The sequence below is a fragment of the Nematolebias whitei genome, chromosome 19 (genome assembly GCF_014905685.2).
Source record: "Nematolebias whitei isolate Nwh7 chromosome 19, NemWhi1, whole genome shotgun sequence".
NCBI lineage: Eukaryota > Metazoa > Chordata > Actinopteri > Cyprinodontiformes > Rivulidae > Nematolebias > Nematolebias whitei.
In genome coordinates this window covers 18,218,927-18,243,278 of record NC_056516.1, presented here as the reverse complement: position 1 = coordinate 18,243,278, position 24,352 = coordinate 18,218,927, and the positions used below count along the sequence as shown (strand labels likewise).

The 24,352-nt window shown below is 40.6% G+C and overlaps 1 protein-coding gene across 1 annotated transcript; it reads right to left on the bottom strand.

Moving 5' to 3' along the window:
• On the bottom strand, positions 1–22,664 carry tbc1d5 (TBC1 domain family, member 5). The gene is made up of 23 exons (XM_037693161.1): positions 22,571–22,664; positions 15,001–15,052; positions 14,029–14,147; positions 12,265–12,316; positions 12,019–12,127; positions 11,777–11,866; positions 10,262–10,336; positions 10,063–10,130; positions 9,869–9,971; positions 9,362–9,450; positions 9,178–9,228; positions 9,010–9,079; positions 7,880–8,052; positions 7,641–7,783; positions 7,155–7,261; positions 4,932–5,017; positions 2,407–2,684; positions 2,155–2,208; positions 1,250–1,461; positions 1,068–1,167; positions 888–967; positions 555–821; positions 1–295 (listed from the first exon to the last, which is right to left on the bottom strand). Exons 3-23 carry the CDS (start codon positions 14,126–14,128, stop codon positions 5–7), a joined length of 2,598 nt encoding a protein of 865 aa, XP_037549089.1. The 5' UTR covers positions 14,129–14,147; positions 15,001–15,052; positions 22,571–22,664; the 3' UTR covers positions 1–4.
• Positions 22,665–24,352: the final 1,688 nt, after the last annotated feature.

Genomic DNA, 24,352 nt, shown 5'->3' with positions numbered 1-24,352 from the left:
TCATTCACAGGTCGTTGGGGTTGACAATGGTAAAGTCCGAGTCCTTGCTGTGGGTGGAGCCCTCCTCTGGGCTGGAGGAGCCCGAGGTGGTGCCGGCCATCAGCGGGTCGTGGAAAGTCCCTGGGGCACCCTCGGGCTCCATTCGCACCACACCACGCCCTCTCCTTATAGCGAGCGTGTGCTCGGGCACGGCGCCGCCCCCTCCCCCGTCCCTGCCCTCGGCCAGCAGGTCTCCGTCCTGGGACACGAGGATGTAATCGTCCCAGTTCTTCCCCTCTGAGCCCAGAGACGCCGCCTGCAACGGTAAAAGAATCAAACGTGTGCACGTTGTGTACACGAGGAGACCCGACCGTTCGAAACAAACCCGAGTGAAACACGATTACACATGTCGTGCTATTCCAATGTTTATCGACAATGTTTGTCCATACATTCATTTATCCGTCTGTTAGCAAAATATCTCATGTGGATGGGTTTTTAATCAAACTTATAAAAGTAATCAATGACTGACTCCAACTGAATTCAAGATGTCTGCCTTCAGCTGACAGACTGCTAACCTGTTGCTCGGGCGGTGTCACCGCTGGTTCCTCGTCGCTCACGCACCCGTCCAGGTGGGGGTCTCGGCTCCGCCTCCCATCTTCTCCTGATTGGACCTCGCTGTGATGAACGATCGTGTTTAGAGCCGTTTCTGCTGCCGCCGCAGCCGCCGCAGCCGCCGCTGCTGCTGCGGTGTAGTGATCGTCAGCGATGGTGATCTCTTCGTTCTCCTCAGACTCCAGCTGACTCTGATTGAAGCGCAGCGCCCCCTTCAGGATGTCTTTGATCTGGCAGGAGGAGAGAAGTCATGAAAACGCACCTGACGTGGCAGAAACATGGGCTCACAAGTTCACCTGTTTGAGTCCAGCCAGTGACACCAGGACCTCATCCTCCTTTTTCAGGTGTTCTTGGAGAATCACTTCCTGGATTTTACCTGCAGAGAACCAATCATCAGGGAGTCATTAGTCAATCTGCCACTTCATGGTTAATTCAAACAACGTATGTGCGCAGATTGTAATTTTTATAAGACTCACAGATGTGTGAATTCATCATCTTGGCACAGTACTTGCTCATGGCCTCCAGGTCGTTAATCTGTCCCTGCAGGAACGAGACCTGGGCCTCCAGATCCTCCTCCTGTTGGTAAACAGAAACAATCCCAGAAGATGATGAAGAAAAGGGATAAGAAGCTGATCAGGTAAAGTCCAGAACATCTCACCGTCTCCCGCCCTCTGCCCATGGTTTTACTGTGGGAGCGAGAGCGTGTGATGCTGAAGAAAGATTCTTTCTTGGTGGCAGAAGGGGGAGGAGACGAAGCGCTGACATCACTTCCTCTGGAGACGGGCAGAGGCGGGGAGGTGGTGGACTGACCCCGCCCACCAGAAAGGCTCTCTGTACTTGTGGAGGAGCTGACTGTCCTGAAACTTTGGCCTAAAAACAACAGAGGGAGAAACATTGACCAAAAGTTATTAAAATACACTTTAACAAGTTGGACAAATACATCTGATTGGTTTTACATTCACACCATTTAAACTCCATCTTATTTTCATTTCCTTAACATAAAACTTAAAAGGCAGTGGGGAATGTTGAACCCTGAATGCATCAATCAACACACAACTAAAGAATCTTTTCACAACATAATCATTCTACTTTAAGATAATTCTGCACCCCATAATATTTTTTAACTTCTAATCAATTCAACTTTAAGCAGTGTAATATTTAATCATTAGCAGAGCAACAACCTGCAGGGGGTTATGCGATCATCTTGTTTCAAATGATGTTTATTTTGAAAGACATGGTCATCAACCAACCAAAACAAAAGAGGTAACACAAATTTATAGCTACTGTGACACAAACAACATTACAAAGATGTGGCAACTTGTTTGAAGCATCAAACATCATTGTTGCCATCAGCTCCACTGCAGGAGATGATCGCCCTCTGCTGGTCAGAGGTCATCATCACATGCACATGCACTGCACAAGCCCTTACTTGAATCATTTCCACCAAGAAGCAAACAAAGGGTGAAGAGCGTGGTATTTGCTCAACATGCGGTGTCAAAGACAAAAAGCACTGGAAAGAAGCGAGAGGGATGTCACACGAGGCGTTGCCATGGCAGCAGTTACCTTGTGCTTCAGTGTGAGCCTCTGCTTGGAGAGACACTCCACCTGAAAGTCCATCTAACAGACAAGAGAGTCACAGCTGATGCTGCCACACAAACCCACGTCTGAACATGTTCATCTCAACATGCAGGTAAGTCTCGAGTTTATTAAAGTGGTAAAAAATAAAGAAGCACGTTAGTGGATCAGCAGAATGTGTCGCGTGTCCTGCAACTAACCCAGACCAGTTCTGCTGCGTCTCGGCGTCCTGCTGCTCACCTTTACTGAGATGGACCGGCATGCTTTCAGACTTGAGCAGACGGTAGTTCTGAGTCTGGGCGTGGCTCGGAGGCGGGGCTGAGGAGGGAGGGGGCTCAGCGAGTGGGTGCTGCAGGACGGGCGCAGGCGCCGCAGCGAAGGACGTGGACGGGTGCACCTCGGAGTTGATGGGGGACGCACTGGACACGGCCGGACCCATGAGCTTCCTGCCGAAGCTCAGCAGGCTGCTGGAGACCTTGTTCATGTTGAGAGGAGCCACTTTTGGCACTGAACTTGACCTGAAACAGAAGAAAGACACAACTTATCGAGATATAGAAGAAAAACTAAATTATTGACCAAATTTTAGCACCCGTGAGATTTTCACATCCTTTTTTATTTTTGTTCAACTTCTGTAGATTTTCAACCTCATGCTGAACGCTGTGCAGTAAAAAAAAAAAAAAAAAAAAAACTTCCTGAAAGTTCCAATTTGAGGTATTTTGGGGGGCACTTAGTTCCAGGAATCACCTAAAAACAAGAACTGAACTGTTCGAAAGTGATATCTGAAGCTGCACAAAAGGAAAATGTCTGAATAGACTACAAGTCTCTGGAACACAGATTTGTAGTCTTGTAGTTTTACCTAAATGTAAAACTTTTATGCCGTTCATCATAATCTTTAGTTTATTAGTTGCTCTGGTAGATTCATAATCGTTCCAATCCCACGATCTCCCAGTCTAATCATGCACACATCTAATAAAAATATACTCAGACTAAAAATCTACAATTTATTCCATCGTAATAAAAAGCAGTACTCATAACCACATGATAAAATTTGATTCAACTAAATACGTTTTCAGACGCGTCATATCAACAAGTTTCATTTAAAAAGGGTCAACTAGTTCACAAGATAGTTCACAAGATTTTTTGCTAACAGACACGTGATCTCCAGCTGTAATATACAGCAGGCAATGACATATTTGAAGCTTTAAATATAATCAGACAAAACGATTGCTGCCTCAAGGAATAAGCGCAAAACCAAATGAAATTGTTTAGAAGGTTAAAACACACAAAACAGATAAACTATTAAAAAAAAACAACAACGAATAAATTCCTGACAGCTTCCATTTGTAGTAGTACATATACGAGATATATGCATACAATTTTCACGAGTTCCTCATCTTTCTGACTGTGTAATGTCGTGCATTGAATTTTAACAGAAATGCGAACGAGAGACGTTATTATCTTTGACCCATCAAATGAATGCGGTCATTTATTTTCAGAATCAAAGTTTAACATCAAACATTTACATTAATTTGGCAAAATATGAAAATAATAACAGACAAGTTTCACAAATAATGAGCTTCAATCACACGGCGGTGATTGAGGACTTTGCTTCAGATATTTCTAAAATATCTGTACTGATTTTATGAGAAAGCAGAGTTTAAGATGGAGATGGAGATTTATCTTACAGAGAGATTTGTGAGGGAATTAATCTGTTATGACCAGAACGTGCACGCTCCATCAGATATCAGCTGGCCTCCGGTACACTTAGTCGAAAATAGAACCTTCTACCTGGTTGACGATGGAATCAGCATCGGCGTAGGTTCCTTTCTGACTCTTTCAGCGTCTCCGTGAGAACTGCCAAACCCTTAGAGAGTCGTACGTGGTGTTCAACCAGAAATTATAATCCCAACATCGTCACTGCATTCTGTATTCCAACGGAAGCACTCCGGGCTTCAGACATCAGAGTTTCTCCATCGGACATCAGAGTTTTCTTCTTCAGCCTTCAGAACTCTCAGACTCTAGAACTTCTTCAGAACCTCCATCACTCTGAGACTCTTACTCTCTATCACTCCCAGACTCTAACAGAACCGGGAAGTTGCCACATTTTAAATGGGTCGACTTCCGGGTCATTTGAGAGCTTTTGATTGGTCGATGGACCAGGAAAAGGTGTGGTTTGTGATGTAAGATGTTATCATAAGTCGAGGTCAGAGAATGAGATTGTTCAACAACTAACAGAAAGATAATTGCAGAAAAACCAGACTTCGTGGCGTCTCCCTCTTATTATCTTCTGAAAAAGTTTAAACATGACATTTTTCCTCGGTAAACATTTTAGTTGACCGAAACCGACCTTTAACATACTTACAAAAGCTTGCTCCTTGAAGACAGAAAATCAAGAAATGCATATTAACCTGATTTCTTCTTTGAATGAGGAATAAAAATCATTACTTACTGTTTATGTAAAATAAAAATGAGTAGTTCTCTTCAACCTGTAACATTGAGTGAACTAACACAATTTGATTATCAAACATTTGTAAAACAGTGATGATCATAGAGAATTGTCTTTTCTGCTTGATTAATTCAAGAAAGAAAGTCACCAGATGGCTCAAACTGTATTTCTGGACGCAGATCAATGAAATAACAGTCACTGTTCATCTGATCAAGATTTGAGGTCAGATCAGGTTCACTACACATTTCACAGGACTCCTGCACCATCCTAACCATTAAATTAAAAAAACTGGATGCTGGAGAATTAGTTTGGATCGTACCGTGTCTTGTTCATCAGGTCCGCTCCTCTGGTTTTATAGTAATCCAGGTTCTGCTGGAACTGGTAGTTGACCGGGCGAGGATTGTTCTACAAAAAGGAAGTGAAATCAATTTATTGTGTTTGTGTTGCTAATGAACAAACAAATCAAGAGAGTTAACGACTTATAATTAATCTATGCGTGATTAAATAAACAAGTAAATATTACATGTTTAATTAAATATATATCAAATTTCTGCAGGCTAGAAAACAGAATAAAGGTTTGATTCCAGAAGTCAGAAACACGTGCACTGCAGGAGGAAGAAAGCCCTAAAAATTCACAGTACTGAAATCTGAAGGCAGGAAAACAGCAGCTTGTTTCACTGTGAATGATTCTGAGTGCTCACGTGTAAAAGTGTGACTTTTAAATGAAGCATTTTAAGCTCCGTTTGCACTGAGAGTCACACAAGTGCTCAAAGTGTTGACATCCAGTTCTGTTTTCAGTCAGCGCAACGGCCTCTGCATCACATGAACCCCGACGGAGGAGGAAGCAGCAGTTTCACAGCAGGAACTAGTCTTTTCAACGTCACGTTTAAAAAAATAAATAAATAAATCACGCTGCATTTATTATCATAACTGTGGCAGAAAACCAAATCCTCTCCCAAACCGACGCCTAAATGTATCAACAACAGACATGAAGCAGAGTAACATGTTCAAAGAAGTGAAAATGAATAAAAATAAGAGAACTGAAACCTGAACAACTCATTTAAACTCCTTTAGTTTAAAATCATGCACGGCATGGACGGTTCCCCTGCTTAAACCAGCACACGTCCAGGTCCGTCTGAAGTTTGCTCATGACCATTTGGATGATCCAGAGGAGTCATGGGAGAAAGTTCTGTGGTCAGACGAGACCAAAATAGAACTTTTTGGTCTTAATTCCACTCACCGTGTTTGGAGGATGAAGAATGAAGAGTACCATCCCAAAAACACCATCCCTACTGTGAAGCAGGGGGGTGGAAGCATCATGCTTTGGGGGTGTTTTTCTGCACATGGGACAGGACGACTGCACTGTATTAAGGAGAGGATGACGGGGCCATGTATTGTGAGATGTTGGGGAACAACCTCCTTCCCTCAGTCAGAGCATTGAAGATGGGTCGTGGCTGGGTCTTCCAACATGACAATGACCCGAAGCACACAGCCAGGAGAACCAAGGAGTGGCTCTGTAAGAAGCATATCAAGGTTCTGGAGTGGTCTAGCCAGTCTCCAGACCTAAACCCTATAGAAAATCTTTGGAGGGAGCTCAAACTCTGTTTCTCAGCGACAGCCCAGAAACCTGGCAGATCTAGAGAAGATCTGTGTGGAGGAATGGGCCAAAATCTCTGCTGCAGTGAACCTGGTGAAAAACTACAGGAAACATCTGACCTCTGTAACTGCAAACAAAGGCTACTGTACCAAATATTAACATTGATTTTCACAGGTGTTCAAATACTTATTTGCAGCAGTAACACAAATAAATTATTTTAAAAAATCATACATTGTATTCCTGATTTATTTATTTATTTTTTAGATTATGTCTCTCACAGTGGACATGCACCTGAGATGAAACTTTCAGACCCCTCCATGATTTCTAAGTGGGAGAACTTTCAAAGTCGCAGGGTGTTCAAATACTTATTTTCCTCACTGTATAATGCTTTGTTTATAATCAGAAAATGTAAATAATGAACAATTTTCAGGCGTTAGCTTCAAAGTTCCCTCCATCTGTGCTTCATGTAGTTACAGTAAAAGTGCCCTGTGGTCCCCAATAACCACCTTAATGTGAGGGACTGGAACAAACACATTTGCCGCCAATTTTAACTTCCCCCCTTTTTTTTTTTATAACCTTATCACTTGTTCACAGTGTCACAGCACTAAGTATGCTGTTTTGGGTATAAACTACACACCTGTTGCTCGAGGATTTCAACCCACAGCTTTGCGTGTAGGTGTTTCACTTCTGCAAATCTCTCAGAAATTAAAATAAATCACTGTTTAAGCATGGCAGATACTGAGTAAGGGTGTAGGAGTAGGCATATCCCAGCTCCAAGCACCGCACGCCCTCCACACACACACACACACACACACACACAACCGTTGCAATATTTATTTCAACATTGCTCACTTTCTTTTCTTCTTTCAACGTACGGCAAGTTAAGCAGCAGAAAACGAGATCATACGACAGAAAAAATAACGTTCTGGTTTAAAGATGGCTTACTTTGGGATCTCTGAGGAACAGAGCCTTTTGCAGCAAAGCGTTGATGTCTCCAATCGGAGGATAGTGCATCAGCAGGCCCAGGCAGGTCTGGAAATTACTAGCAATTACTATAAGAACAAACAAAAAAGCACCTTTATTAATCAGCTATGCTATATTCTTTTAAAGAGCATAAATTGTTATTAGAATCTCAATGAAAAGTCTTTCTAGCAGAGGACTAGAGTGTGCTACATTTGTGCTGTGTTCAGTGTAAACTTCAATTTCCTGCAAACCTCTCCTATAAAGACAGACAGCCTGCCAGATAAAGTTACATCACTTAGAGAAGAAGAAAAAAGAGGTATGACTAAAAGGATTGACTGCGTTCTGCTTGAGGAAATATGACCCCATATAACTAAATGAAACAGAGTCAATCTTTCTCTTCCAGCTGTGTGTGTCTTATGACATGACATGTGCTTTTATTGGATTATTTAGGAGCTGAAGGGTGCATACAAGCATCTCGGATGTAGAGCAGCATGGCAACGAAGACGTAGTCCACAAGGTCCAAAGTGACGCAGTCAGCAAACAGAGCATCCCACACCACCAGGAGGTCCTGAAGAGGAAACTCACGGCCAAACAGCAGACGAACCCACCGGCTACAAACAAAAGACAAAACAACAAACACTAACAACATCTGTGTAGAACTGAGTGTTGATTAAAGCTTGGGATGAAGGAAAAGTTTAAATACGGACATGCCGTAGATTTGGGGGGCGATTTCCAGCCGGTTTAGGTGCATGTGTAGTTCCACGTCGTGCTTCTTCACCAGCTGGTCCTGGATGCGGTTGACTTTGGTCACTATGGCAACGGATGGGCCAGCGTCCTGGGGCCGAGCGAACGGGATGCTGGTCAGCATCTCTTCCTTACCCTGAGGAAGCAGCTCATTAATTAACTGGCACACCATGAAACAACCAATCAACATTCAGCATGGGTTAAAAAGGGGCAATAAATAAAGATACAGTGAGCAAAATAAACAAACACTAACGTCTGCTGCTTAAACAATTACATCATATCAAATCCTGTTTATGTCATACTTAATGGCTGAACATTTTTTCTGTTAATAGAAACACTGAAAATTGATTATTTTTTGTTAGAAGCCAAGTATTTTATTCTCAAATTGCCTACCTGGGCATGAAGGACTCATAATTCACTACGCAGCTAAGAGGGGTTATTTTATTACCCCATCCTTTTCAAGAAGCAGAACTAAATGAGGCTATATTTGGTGCAAATCCATCAGCCTCTGCTACTTCACAGTGAACTTGCACAAATAGAAAAATAGAGGGGCTTTTATTGTGAAATAGTCACATGAAACATGTCAGTTCAATTTTGTCTAATTTGACAAGCCTCGTTTTCCACATATTGGACTTAAGTAGCTTCAGCACAGACTACACAGTCCCCTTAGGGTAATGTGTGTTTGTGTGTGCGCGCATGTGGGGGGGGAGGGGGTGTCAGGTTTGAGCGCAGTACTCCAAAAAGAAGTCCACATAAAACCCAAATGATCCCAGGTTGTAAGTGGAGCAGCCACAATGAGCTGGCAGATAAAAGCGCTTCATGTTTCCAGCTGCACATCTGCAGCTCTGATCCGTTTGAATTAAACAGATGCCACATGCATAATCCACCGGTCCTCTGTAGTATTTAACAAAGTAGCCGCTCAACTTGTGTTAGCCAAACGGCACCTGCTGTTACCATGGCAGCAGGCAGCGTTAGTCAAATCAAGCACGACCGAAACCTTCAGGCTTTCCGCTGAGCGCACCTATGATGCCAGCCGATGTGTTTGGATGCACAGTCAAATCCAGAGTGAACACGTTTGAAGCAGCAAACTGACCTTCCTCACTTCCCTCTCGAAGCTGGAGAACCACGGTTCTGCTGTGTCCATCAGATGGGAGAACATGGCGCTGCACGGGAAGAGGAGTGAGTAAATATGGGGAAACACGAACTACACAACAGGAACAGCAAACAATAAAATATAAATGTTTTCTCAGTTTGAACTCACTATGCATCGTGTTCAAGATACGCAGGACTCAGCAAACATTTCATCTCCTCACTGTGGAAAAACACAAACACCCCGACTTTCATGGATGTCCAGAGGACTGTAAATAACGGCTGCAGAAGGGCAGGGCTGAACGTGTTAAAGACAACTACATGGAGACAGATTCAATCTGAAGGGGACAACTGACCCGGGGCTGGCGGTCTCACTGGCGTGCTGGAAGGCCTGGTGGTCGCAGTGCAGCACAAACACTATGGGAGCCAGCAACTCGTGCATCCCCTGCAGACAGAGAAACACCTAGAAGTGCTGGTGCATGCAGACAGAACGTATGCTTCATTTGTGATCAGACGTTGTGTAATAGTGATACATGAGATTTCTAATCTGTGGCGACAGCCTTAATTTAGATATTATTAGCCACTGATCAACCATGTGTCACTTCTTGTTTGGAAAGAAGATGCTGAACTGGCCATTTTCATTTACTGGGACCTGATACAGACACTGGCAATGATTAGGGTTCATCAAAGGCATTTTGTTCTGTTTGAACTCACAGCGCACTATGAGCTTCACACATGCACACAAACACAATTATCAAGAGTGTCACTTTGCAAAAATGCTAAGAAGCACATAAGAGACTGATTCAAAGAGCAATTACCTTTAAATTCTCCAAATGTACTACTTGGGCAACATGTGTCATTACCTGTTTGTACAGTAACTGCTCGTTTTCTCTGGCATAACAGAAAAGAATGTCCGTCAGCTTGGTCCTCACGTCCTCGTCCTGGAAGTAACGGATCTCTGGGAATCTTTACGCCAATGGAGAACAAAGAGCATCGCTTTATGTTGGCAGCAGCTGAAAACAAGCACTAAAAGTCAAAGAGACGAAGATCCACGTACGTTCTAAACACGTCCTGCTTGATCATCCCCTTCAGTTCTTTATCCTGGAAGAACTTGTTCCACAAGCTCTGCACAAAAATGAACAATGCTTAAAGAAATTACAGCAAGACTTGTGCACACGAGACACAAACTGATGAGTACCAGGGTCAACATGATAAAGAGGGGAAAATGAAGGAACTGTGAATGCACAGAGCCTCACCCCTTCATCCTGAGACAGCGGGTTGTTCACTACCAGGTCCTGCTGGCCTGCAGCTTTGCGCGGGTTAGTGATGTGCTGTGAAAAACAAGGATTCACAATATTTAAGGTCTGACAGACGAACGATCAAGAATTCTCTCAACAACAACACCAGTGTTGTTCCTTTCCTCAACTTCATAATCATGTGACTAATATATATATATATATTTATTTTGTTTGTTTGTTTATGATTTTTTTGGGGTTATACCTTCTTTTTCCATTTATTTGAAGCTCAGTCAATGTACCTGATTATTTTAAAATGGGTTCTGTTTGTTAAAGCTGCTCGACAGTAAAATAAAAACTACTCAAACATAAATAAAATAAACAACACCTGTTTACCCTCAAGTCTAACTACAAAACATAAAACTTCCCTGTAATTAATAATATATATATATATATATATATATATATATATATATATATATATATATGTATGTATGTATGTATGTATGTATGTATAATCTTTCGGCTTCATCAGGTCGTGATCTACAGCTTTCGCTGGAGCGGTTTGCAGCTGAGTGCGACGCGGCCGGGATGAGGATCAGTTCCTCCAAATCCGAGGCCATGATCTTGAGCCGGAAAAGGTTAGAGTGCCCTCTCCAGGTCGGGGAGGAGGTCCTGCCCCAAGTTGAGGAGTTCAAGTATCTCGGTGTCTTGTTCACGAATCAGGGAAAAATGGAGCGTGAGATCGATAGACGGATAGGTGCAGCGTCTGCAGTGAAGTGGGCGTTGTACTGGTCTGTTGTGGTGAAGAGAGAGCTGAGTCAAAAAGCGAAGCTCTCAATTTACCGGTCGATCTACGTTCCTACCCTCATCTATGGTCATGAGCTTTGGGTTGTGACCGAAAAAATAACATCACGGATACAAGCGGCCAAAATGAGTTTTCTCCGCAGGGTGTCTGGGCTCTCCCTTAGAGATAGGGTGAGAAGCTCGAACATTCGGGAGGGACTCAGAGTAGAGCCGCTGCTTCTCCACATTGAGAGGAGCCAGTTCAGGTGGCTCGGGCATCTGGTTAGGATGCCTCCTGGACGCTTCCCTGGTGAGGTGTTCCGGGCATGTCCCACCGGGAGGAGACCCAGGATACGCTGGAGGGACTATGTTTCTCGCCTGGTCTGGGAACGCCTCGGGATTCCCCTGGAGGAGCTGGACCAAGTGGCTGGGAGAGGGAAGTCTGGGCCTCCCTACTTAAGCTGTTATCTGAAAACTGTCTGGATTAAAACCAATAAAAACAACAAATGTGTAAAGAAAAACTTTCCAGATGTTTGTCTCAATTTTCAGGAAGTTTTAACCACTATTGTTCTAGAGAATCTTAAAATATTACAAGTCTTCTCCTTTGAAGAAAAATATAAAAGAAAATGAACGGTAATTTCAGATATTTGCACAGTGCTCTTGGTTTAGAAACAAGCGACCTTGGTTTATTTGATAATTTCCCTACAAGACTGAAGAAAATGGGCACAGTCTGGGTCACCAGACCCTCACCATCTCTTTGATCTTCTCATACTGGGCCCGGAGCTCTTTGGTCCTGCTGATCCACTTCTCCTTATCTTCAGGAAGAACCTCCAGATATAGCTGCAAGCACACAGATGCACAAATTGATACCTTACAAAAAACTTTTAAAGTAAAAATAAAACAGAACACTAGCTTCTTAGTTTAAACTCTCTTCTGTGGCAATAAACTTTCCCAAACGCCTTTCAATCCAACTCGATCCACCTGGCAGGTACCTTCCAACATACGCTCCGAAAGCGACTACTCCTCAGCCGACCGCTGATGCCAGCCTGCCGGATCCGGGCCAGGTAATTACTGTTGAGGAACAAGTCGTCCCATTCTTTCCTGCATGGGGGTGGGGGAGGGAGAGATAAGGCAAAAGACGACTACATTTATGAGCTCCACACCTCAAATTAGAGACAGTTAGCAGTAAAATCTAAACCTTCATGGTAGAACCACACAAAGAAACACAGAGATTGTACCTGTACGAGTAGAAGGTTGACTGAGAGCAAGAGCTGCTGTCAAGAGATCCTCCTGATGACAAAAACACAAACTGTTAGTAAGAGAATACATTTCTAACAAAACCTTAAACCAGTCCTCAAATAGTGGGGCACGACCCCCTAGTGGGGGCTCGGGGCAATGCCAGGGTGTGACCCCGGGGAACATGCTTTTAATTTTCCGCAGAGAGAAGGGTTTTTACACCGGACAAGAGCACACAGGACAGAGGAGGAGATATGAAGTGCAGATAAACAGACAACATGGAAAAACATTTAACAGGGATGAAAAGAAAGACTGAGATAATGAGACAAACTGAAGTCTCCTGAAAGCTAAGCCGAGGAAATATGACGAAGCGTTTGTAGCGCTTGGCTTCACAGTGACTACGGTGGGAGACGAGGAAAGACCGGCGTGTTTACCGTGTCTAAAAATGTTGGCAGCGGACAGCACGAACACAAATAAATTAAGGCGTCACTTAAAGACATTAAACTCCAATCACGCTGATAAGCGCTTGAGTTTTTTTCAGCGAAAACGTGCGAATATTGCCAACAATCGTCAGCTTTGTGAATGTTACTTCAGTTTTTTTTAAAAAGCTGTGCACTGCAAAACGTGCTCATTGTTGCATTAATGCTGACGTCCTCATTTTGATTAAAAAATAAAATCAGCACAAACTGTTTTATTCATTTTTGTTTTGTAGGTCAGTGTTTTTTTTTATACCAGTATTGAGCTCCTGAGTTAATGTTGCTGATCAGTTAGAATTTATTATTATTTACTGATTATATTTTATTTTTCAGTATCAGATGGTCAAAAAATGTTTACAGTTAATTTTATTTATTTATTAACCTTTATTTAACCAGGCAAGTCCCACTGAGATCACAGATCTCTTTTGCAAGGGAGGTTAAGCAGACTAACTTGCATGTTTTTTTTTTTTAATGATTACATTTTTTTATTTTAAATTTCAGGCAAATTGATGCATTTCAAGTCTTTTCTGTTACAGATTAAAAAACAACGTTAATAAAAGTTATTCTTAAAGGTGCTCTATAGTTCTTTTTTGTTAATGTTAATAAGGATACAATGTTATACAGAGGTGTACTTATAACGATTTTATAGACAAATTATACTATTTACAGTCGCGGCGGAGAGTTGGGGGGCACAAACTGTTTATTTCTTCCTAATGGGAGGTGCAACAGAAAATAATCAAGAAGCACTGCCTTAAACAAACAACTTTAAAAAGAAACTGGCCTTTAATTGCCTGTAAGTGACCAAACATTTATAATTTTGGGTGACGCTCTGTTATAAAGGCATGCAGTGGAGCAGAAGAAAGGACAGTGATACAAAGTAAAGCTCCATACGTCCTCTAACGATGAGAATAGGTCTAACTTGGCGTGCAGGTTGAACGTGCATTTAAGTCAAAGCTGTCTGTCAACATTAGTTCAAGGATCAGTCTGCAGGGACGCTCAGAATGAATATTCATCAGATTCACAACCTGCTAGGCCACAGTATTTTATTTCTCTCACACAACCAGAAAAACACGCGCTCATCCCAAGGCCTGGTTTGTCATGTCTGTGACTCAGCCCTGCCTTCTTTGTAGGACTGCTTCCACAAATTGTTTACATACTCAGATGGACATGATGTATAGAAAGGAACCGAGGTCCAGAGGTCTAAAGATGGCGTTACGATAGGGTTCCCAAGACGAGCCGCTGAATGTCTAATTCATACTCAAGGTTTGAAAATCATCAGAGCTGACATACGGCTGCGGTTCTTGTTGAAATTGTGAAGTGGATCAAAACCCGTCTCCTGCTGCTCGTCCGTCTGAAGCGGGTGTCGGGTCTCAAAGTTGGGGTGCTGCATGACCGCGGCCCAGTTGGACCTGATGGCAGAGAGCACACACACACATGGCAAACCGAAGAGTTATCAGCAGTACAGATTATCAAGAGTACTGGATAAATACATGACTTTCAGCACAACAAACTAGCCTCTACTAGTTCATTTAGATCATCCAAGTTCTGATGGAACAGAACCATGGATTCCCTCCAAACAGACTGAAATCTATGGATGAGTGCAGTAATCACTGATTGAAACTGCTGATGACTGGCGTTTTGCATCAGTGGTTTACTTGATATCCATAAACAGATAAACTAGGGATGCACGATATTATCAGCACGGTATCGGACGATATCAGCGATAAAGTTAAATATTGGGCATCGGCCATTCCATCAAAATAACTCGCCGATATAAAAGGCTGTTTTAAATGAATTTTTTAATTTAAGAAACTGTCAAGAATATCTATTAATGCTCGACTACCGTACTTGTGCGCTTTTCACTTGTTGCTTGTGAATAGGTCGTTTAGATTTGCGAAAATTTACAACTTTGCACTGTTCGAGTGTTGGCATTGTGTTAGAGAGTAAATGTCATGAATACATTTGACATTAAACATAATCCAAGTTGAAGTGTTGCATCATTTTCATCCCCCTTTTTGCATCTGCATTTGGTAGCAAGCCTAACTGACAAAGACCATGAAGAATAATGTATTTTAATTCCACAGCAGAGAAAGCTATGTAGTCTCTGTAAGTACAGTAGGTCTAGTGGGAAAACATCGGTATTGGTTAAATAAGTTTTAAAATATCGGCAAATCGGCCAAAAATCCAATATCATGCATCCCTAAGAGAAACATTTCTCTGGGACTAGCAAACTCTAAGCAACCTTGACTTGTTGGAGCTTACTTTGACAGCTTGGGGATTCTCCTCAGTCTAAATTCAGAAGAAAACGATGTTTCTGTGGAAAGAAGAGGTCACATCAATGAAACGGCACAAATGGAAGAAGGAGCAATGAGTAGATAGAGCCCGGTTTATTCGGATGCAATAAATGTCAGCACAATAAACAAATACAGAAGAATCTTTAAGTAATAAACAAATTGGGTTAGGCTTTTTTTCCCCACTCCATGATCAAACCAAAACCTATAAAGCATTTTTCTAAACACCGTTAATAACTTTGCAAAACACTAACAGTGATTACAGTCAGTGAAGAATGGCTGAAATTACAAAGAAGCCCTTGAGCTGCCTGATGCTCACCATGATATATTGAATATAAACGGCAAAGCTAATGAAGTCATTAAAAAAAAGCAAATTAATGCATCAATTAAATGCTTCAATACCAGACCTCCTTCCACATCCAACAAACCGCAGCAATCCTAAGATGATTAAGAACACACAACTTCTGGAAGATTTGTCCATTCTTCATAAATTAAAAGCGATTAATGTGTCATGTAGCAGCAACATGAAGTTTATTAACTTAAGAGGATAGAAACTTCAAAGATTTAATACAGTTGTAGCTGAAGTGTGTAACACTGAAAGATGGGTGCAGTGCCAGCCTTTAGGCTCGTTTAGGAGGAGTTAGCCTCTGGACTTTTGTTGGAATATTTAAAGAAGTGGCTTCAGTTCTGCAGGCGCATCTAACAAAATGGGAACATGGTGAAAAAGTTAAATTCCTTTTGTCGGTCATTTCAGAAAGTGAAACGCATAAATTACATAGATTCATTACACAGAGTGAAATATTTCAAGACTTTATTCTTGTCATTTTGATGATGAAATCTTACACATAATGAAAAAATAAAACTCGGTGTCTCAGAGAACGAGAATATCCCACAGCCAGATGTTGGTACCGTTGTCAGTGTGGGCAGGAGCCAAGTCCTGCTGGAAATAAAGCTCGTCAGCAGAAGGAAGCATGAAGTCTCTAAAAGTTCCTGCGTGGACTGTGGACTTGAGAAAACACAGTGGACTAGAACCAGCAGAGGACATGAACCCAAAGCATCACCGACTGTGGAAACTTCCCTCTGGACTTCAAGCAACATGGATTCTGGACCTCTCCACTCTTCCTCCAGACTCAGACCTTGATTTACAAATGACACAAACATTTACTTTCACCTGAAACGAGGACATTGGACCACCGGGTCCAGTTCTTCGTCTCCTCAGCAGGTAAGACACTTCTGACTTGTATCTGGTTCAGGAGTGGTTGGACTTGAGGACTGAGACATTTATAGCTCATGTGCTGATCAGGGTGTAACACCAGGAGTTTACAGTATTCAACCTCTTCACAATATTCTCATTTTCTGAGACACTGGTTTTTTTTTTATCATTTAAGACATAATCATCAAAAATACAAGAAATAAAAGCGTGAAATATTTCACTCTATGTGTAATGAATCTGTAAAATACGAGCTTCACTTTCTGAAACGACTGACGAAAAAAATTTGAACTTTCTCACAATATTCCAATTTTTTTTTATTTTTGGTGTGCATGTATTAGTATTTCAAGATAAGTACAAGTACTGGGAATGAAAGGAATCTCCAAAAAGTAGATCTTTGCGCCTCTACAGTAAACTATGAGTCGAATCCTCTTCACCAAATTCTGGTAAGAGTTCAACTTTCTCTGCGAGGCATCACAATCTAGGTTAAGCTGTTCATCTTCCATTCTTTGAGCAACTTCCCCGTTTATGGTAATGGTTTGTTTAACGCTCAGTGTTACTGGATAGCATTGTGTTTTCTTTCACATTATTAATAGTAGAAATAACAAAACAAAGGCGTCTCGTAAACCCATTAACCATGTGGCTGAAACCCTGCTTGATATTTTGGCTCCATGAAAATAGAAACGATTTCACATGAATAACGCATGTCCCTGTTTTGCTGGGGAACATCTGCTCTACCCACAGACTAATGCGCCCTGTAAGTCAGTGGATTTATTATCCTCCTTTCTCCCTAAAATAATACGGTTTTCCAGTATATAGTCAAAACTAATCCACAAAAGCTGAAAGCAGAGGAATGCTGTAAATTTACATTTCCAATATTTGCCATTTTTTCTTCTAAATTTTAACTTCATGCGAGTTTCTACAAATAAATAGTGATTTGGGAAAGATTACCTTGTTTTAAAACTATCTGACAAAGACCATTTGAGCAACTTTTTCCCCACAGGCCTGCAGACACAAACAACGTTTTGTTCCTTCTTTCCAAAAATAAAAGCTTTCTAAACTTCCTAAAGAGGCTCTTACAGATCTCTGCTGCCGCTGGTGTGAAGAAAGTCTCATTTGAACGACATTTCTATTTTAAAAAGGCACAGACTTCTCTACATTCCACCAAATAAGCTTCTACAACACCTGGAGATCCCTCAATAATTTAAGGTGATGATCTTATGTAATATTTAAATCACTGCATAATGACATGCATAAATAAATCAGCAGTGAATACTAGGGAGTCCATCTGTTCTCAGTTAGATCTGTTACTGGGACAGAAAAGCTTCAGAAGTTACATTACATTATTCATGTGTTAAAGAACGAGTATGAAGCCACTGATTATTAAAAACTTTCAAAAACAACCCACAACCCTGTCATTTGTTTTTTTTTTTTTTGGTTTGCTGATTTCAAGTGAACTTTCAAATGCTCACTTATACATTTTATTTAATAACTCTAATAAATAGGGATGAACAATATTATCAGCACGGTATCGGCCGATATTAGCGTTAAAGTTAAATATCGGCCATTCCATCAAAATAACTCACCGATATAAAAGACACTTTTTTGTATGACAACCCATCGACAAGGATGCCAGTACAACGTGATGATGTCATGCGTGCCTATCTGACCTGATCACGGTGGAGAGGATGTTGGATTCTGAAGATTTCTGGACTATGCTGAGCCTCGCTACATCGTCCCCAGTCGTAGATATTTTTTCTGACGTAACGTTACTCGAGTTACAAGCCGTCATTATTTCTGACGTCAATGAGAAGCTAATAGCCGATAGCACTTGGGTGAGTTTTACCACAGACATTTGGACGTCGTGTTAGCCCCGTTAGCATGATTAGTCTTATGGTACAATGGATAGACAAAAACTTTGAACTTAAAAAGTCTGTCCTTCATGCACAGGAGTGCAGAGGATCCCACACTGCAGCTAGAAACCCAGAACAAGCCTCCACAAGAGAGACAGCATCACAGGTGACTAATGCTAATAAATAATATTTAACACTTTTCATTTAATATAAGTTCAAGTGCTATGCATATCATATGACTTACTGAATATATGTCACCAGCTCTTACAGCTGGTACAAAATTTTTGTAGCAAATAAGCCTAAATAAGAGGGCTATGTTCTGACAAAGGAAAGTATATAAAAAAATATTTGTATCGGTTATTGGCCAAACAAGTTTTAACATATCAGCATATCGTCCAAAAATCTAATATCGTGCATCCCTATAAATATTTTCTAACGTTTCTAATGAATAATAACTAAATTGATCGTTTTGTGATGTACCAGCACATGCACAGGGCAAGAGTGCACGCAGTTCTGACGACAGAGAAGAAAGATTTAACTATTATGGTACAGATGAGGTATTCTGTGATAAACGGTTGGGGGACAATATCAGATTATTCAATAAATTAATAAATAACCAATAGAGTGCTAAAGTATTCAATAGCTGCATCCCTATTTGTGAGTCTACAAAAGTCACGTGCTTTGCAGAAGAATTGGTAAAGATGGAGACAAGTGCTTCTTAAAAACTGCCTGTGAAGAAAAGTGAAGTAAAATAAGAAGGCTTTGGTATATTCTTACTCTAAGTTAAGTAAAGCACGGCAAATAAATGTACCAGAACCTTAGAAAACAAGTTAAATCAGAAAGAGTCTTTAGAAATCTGCTTGAATTAAAAAAAAAAATCTTATGTTTTCTGAAACTCAACTTCAAAAAGAAATATTCATAAGATCATGTGAGGAGCAACTAAAATCTTGTAGCCTCACTCACAAGCTGCCTCATTTATTAATTTGCATTCGTTTCCAGAACACACTTCCCTTTTGCCTACTTTAAAACTGGCTGCAGTTATTGGAGCCCAAGTTCTCATACTTCACTCTTTTGATTTACTTTATTTATCGTCATAAGAATATTCCCAAGCCACAAATGAACAATATGAGGAGCTAAATGGTTCAATTCCAAACACTTTAACCTAACTAAACAATTTTATTAAAACTTAAACTCTAGAGGAGGCACTTTGTTGAATTAAAAAAATTATTCACAAATTTAAAAAAGCTCCTTCGCTCAGTTGAACCGACACTAAAAACAAGAGGAGCTCTAACCTCACGGGCGTTCAGTAAAAAACACTAAGCTACTTTGAAATTAACTCAGATTAGTTAGATTTAATAAATGTTTTTGCTTAAGTGGCTGTAAAATAAAAATAATGAGACTGAAAAAAACCTGATTTGTAAATTGTGTTGGCCCACTAGTTTTTTAGTTCAAATTCAAATATGTCAGAGAGGAATTAATGCAAAACTGGATTTTTAATAAATGGTAGTGGCCTCATTAAAGTAGATAAATCTGTGATTAGGAGCAGCCGACTGTATTTGAGTCAGAGTGGAACACCAGAGCTAAACAAACTCACATGCCTCTGCATCGGCACACAGCGAGAGCTCAGGACCCTTTACAGTCACATGCTCTGCAAAGAGCCCAGAACAAGCTGAGAACTGTAAGCTTTACAAAACACCAGGAATCCAGTTACAAATAAACTATAGCTGAGGAGAAACGTCAACAGAAGACGGTAAGATGAGGGTTTAGGCTCTAACAGGAAGTCAAGCCTTTTTAAAATGATTTGCTGACAATTTTACAACAGTCCAGTCAAATAAAGAGCACCGTGCACGGCATTTTATACACCTGTTGACAAACTAATATACAGTAGTCCCCTCGCTACTTCATGGTTCGTTTATCGCGGATTCGCTCTATCGCGGTTTTTCAAAATAAGATTGGACATGGCACACAACTGGCTGATTGATGGATGAGACGCACGATCGGCATGGCATTTTTGTTTAAAATAAATTATTTAGCACCTGCTGCTCCTTTACTGCAGCTGATCAGCTGATCTTCATGCAGAGCAGAGAAGTGGGCGTGGCCGAGAGCGCTTGCAGGTGGCTGAGAGCAGCGGAGGCACAGAGAGGGAAATCATGACATTCTGTGCTCTTAGAGCGTTTAGAAACATTGTTTAGAATATTGCAAGTGTGTGGGAAGGGTTTAAAACACACACACACACACACATATATATATATATATATATATATATATATAAATATACATATATATATATATATATATATATATATATATATATATATATATATAAACTAGTACTTACTACTTGTACTACTATTCCTATTTGGTGGTTTTTCACTCATCGTGGGGCTTCAGGGAACGGATCCCCCGCCATAAACGAGGGACTAGTGTACAGCAATGTGTCAGACAAGCACCTTGTATAAACTTTGACCTTGATTTGTGACCTTGAAGCTTGAGTAATGAAAGATTATGCGTCATGTTGTGTAGTGGTGGTAGAAATGTGCATTTATCTTTGTTAAATTATCTTGAGCGGATCAGAATTCATGGGCAGGATAAGAAAATGTTTACGAACACACAAACGTGACTCCTATAACATAATACAGTCGATTATCGATGGGCGTATAAAAATCAAAACTCAACTGTGATAAAACATATATTTAATGGAAGCTTAAAACATTGTCTAAAAACAAATTGGTCATGTACTAACTCTTAAAAAATGCTGATTTTAACTGTGTAGCTTGTAGAGCGTGACATTAATTGGGGATTGTTTTACGAGTTATCAGTTATTTTATCTGTAATGTTTGTGCAGTTGCCACATGAGTTATGTTTTTATAGACAACTAGTTCCGGCTGGTTTTTAACTACCGTGTGACACAGAACCATTGATGAACGTGCACTGTCCTTTTTAAACAAATATGCAATGTAAAAAAAAAAAGTAGCAATATAATTTAACTTTAATGGTTTCCTTGACAATTTCTTAAACTGGTGGTTATTTAAAACCAACACATTTTAAATAATGCACATAGTTCTCCGGTGTTTACGTTAGCAACTCCATTTATGACAATGGTGTCGTTAGAGAATCGCAAATACACAGTGGGTCACTTATTAGAAACTTAAACGTCTTAAACTTGCTGCCATTAAAACCGTAGCAAGAGAAACATGTAAAGGGGATATTTGTTTGCAGACATTTTAATTACTTTTGCCAGCTTTTGATACAGATGAATGGAAGCAGTTCAGATGTTTATGGTATATTACATACCAACAACATTGTTGCATAAGCAGCGTGTGTCTTCTTGCAAACTCTTCATTTAATGTGCATCTTTTCTTCTGGTGTTATCCTGTTTAACAGCACTCTTTTCTCATTAGCAGCACCTACTGTTTAAGAGGAGAACTGCAGCAGCGCCAGCATGAACAGGAACAAACACTGAAAATGTGCTTCTTTCTGATCGTGTAGATCCAACTATAACTCCAGCAAAAAAAATCACTTTTGTCTATCATGAAGAAATACATTTAATACTCACCGCTGACTTACAGACAGTTGAGCAGTTTTTAAAATGTGTACCAGATCTGAGTCAGGGTTTAAAAAAAAACTAGTGATTCTTGCTACTGGGCCTGTTTGTGAGTGATTTATTAAAATCAGGTGTTAAAGATTAGTCAGTAATTGACATAAATAAATGATTTGTTGTTTAAGCACAACTCATTGAATCGCACTGCATCATGTTGTATTACGTTTAACATCCAGGAACAATGTTACAAAAACTATCTGAAGGTCAGTAAATTATAACTTATTAGCTGTGAAAAGCTCCCTGCAGAAGGACTTTCAGTCATGAGCCACAACTTCAACTTCCACTAAAGAATAAAGAAGTCAGTCACCAGTCTGTCTTCGCCAAATTCAATATTTTGATGTCTCTGCACACTTAAATGACTCAGTCTGGGCTGCGAATAAAAAATAACAAAAAACCCCGACAAGGTTTTTGTTGCTAGAACGCAGGCTGGCCCAACTCAAAGCAACAGAAGATGTCGTGAAGAATATGATTATTTTATGCAGCGTTATCCATAAAAAGTTACAACCAGAATTATAGTTTAATTACCGGAGTGTGTCGACGCACTGACGGGGCGAAGCTAAGCAAAAGCGTCGCTAGCTTGTATCCTGCAATGCTAACGGTGCTAGCATATGCTAACTCCGTTAAACAGACGTCATTTTAAGAAGCTGAAGTTGTCCGAAGCAGAGCAGAGATGACACACGAAGCAGAGGAGATAATACGACACCTGCCAAGCTGCTAGCACGAGCCACAACACGCGCGGGCCCTCTCCCCCTCGTTACTTCCGACTCACTCACTGGCTGACGGGAGACAAAACTTGTAGCACGCGCTCTCGCACACGAGCGCAACTACGAGCAACGGCGCGCGTGTTAGTATTCACAGAGTCGCAGGTGCGGGTTACCTGTCCGGCTCACGCAGGAAGCATCATTCTGTCGTTTCGGGCCGTCTACAGGTTTGTAAACAGTGACGGGTCAGGCGGATGTGCTGGAGATCAGCTGACTGGTCACGTGACTGGCGCTGCGGATGCTGCTGCAGGGAGTTCCTGAATCTTTAGAGAGCATTTCATACAGATGAAATACAGTTTTATTGTTTTATTCGAGGCAAATGGTATTATGAGTTACATATTTTAGAATACTGTATTCCCAGAACTGCAACGTTTTTAAACTACCCCAAGTTTTTTTAATTTTATTTTATTTATCTTGCTTTGAAGAAGCCAAAGTGTTTTTATTAATCTCTTGAAATGGTTTTGATGATTATTATTTTTATATTTGGGAGGGATTTTGATTGTGACTGCTTTGTCACTCACTTTATGTCCACTCATTGTGCCTGACCATGACCCTGCAGTGTGCTTAAGAAAGGGAGGAAAGTAGATAAGTGAGAAACAAAAGAAAAAGTGTCAAAACTGTGAAAATTAAATAAAATTAAGGACCTGAGAGTTGCACCATCTTTCCGTTCATCATCAGGCTTTTTGGGATTTACTTTGTTGGTGCCAAAATATTATTTTATGCCCATCAAATTGTATTATCTTTGATATATTTTTGTGAATTCAACCAAAGAAATGGGAACAAATTGTTTCCTTATGACTAACTGTGTTGCCCAACAATCTGTTTTTTCAACCATAAAGTTGTTTAAAATTATTCCTAAATTTCAAGAAAGCCTTTTAAGCATGTGGTAAGGTTTAAACTCACTCCAGGTGATGCAATAATACAAGTTTGTTCCTTTTTCAAATAAGTAGCAGCTTTACAGGAAGAGATCAGGAGAGTTGAAATGCCTGTGCAGACTGAATTTCATTTTTGAGGCTAAATATATTAAACTAGACCTGTCTACACATTATTACAGACTGATATAGAATATTGTATTAATTAAATGATATATACTGACCATTAAATTCCCACTCATTACTTGTGGCAGCAAATCTTCTTGGGATGGATCTAAGTGGACAAAGTTTTTTTTTTTGTAAAAATACTATAGTTCAACAACTTTTGAATAGTAAATACCAGTGAATAAATGTTTTTCTATATCTCTTTATACTTTGTAAAAAGAAAAAGATTATCTGGGTTTGTAAAGCTCAATCCAAGCTTGGAGATTTCCACATTGCTTTTCTTTATATATTCTTGCCTTAATTTTTCCATAAATTCTGCTTTTTCTCATGATCTGTATAAAACGTCTTCTGTACCTCACAGAATGATATGGCACCACCATGTTTACAGACTGGGATGGTTTCATTGAGATGCTCAGTGCCTGGTTTGCAAGCCAAGTAGAACAGAATCTGTAAAAAAGGCAGGATTTTGCTTCCTTTTCTTAAAAAGGTACTTTTTTGATAATCTATTGACTGGTCAGACAGATTTAGGGAGTCCATTTCAAAATGATGACATTTACTGCAATCATTTTCTAAAGGTGGCACAGAGCGTAGAGAAGGTGGGCCTGTGATTAGAAGGTCGCCGGTTCAACTCACCGGACCGACAACATCAAAATGTGGGCGGGATAGATGAAACTTCCGCATCTGTCAAAGGAACCTAGGTAAAGGTTTATGGATGTTCACTGTTAAGTAATGTTGCCGTGTGTGTGAGGTCAGAGAGTTCCTTCTTCTCTCTCTGGAAGAGCCTGCAGACACCTGACACAGTCTAGAGGAGCTGATTAGAGTTATTATAAAAAACACTTCCTGCACTTCATCCGGTGCAGA

What these genes read in the sequence shown, in the direction of transcription:
- tbc1d5 (XM_037693161.1), bottom strand. Translation starts at nt 14,128, where the DNA reads ATGCAGCACCCCAACTTTGAGACCCGACACCCGCTTCAGACGGACGAG. An exon ending in TGTTCCTCAGAGATCCCAAA is followed by an intron (nt 5,018 to 7,154) that starts GTAAGCCATCTT and finishes TCCTTTTTGTAG; the next exon opens with AACAATCCTCGCCCGGTCAA. An exon ending in TGGGCAGAGGGCGGGAGACG is followed by an intron (nt 1,168 to 1,249) that starts GTGAGATGTTCT and finishes GTTTACCAACAG; the next exon opens with GAGGAGGATCTGGAGGCCCA.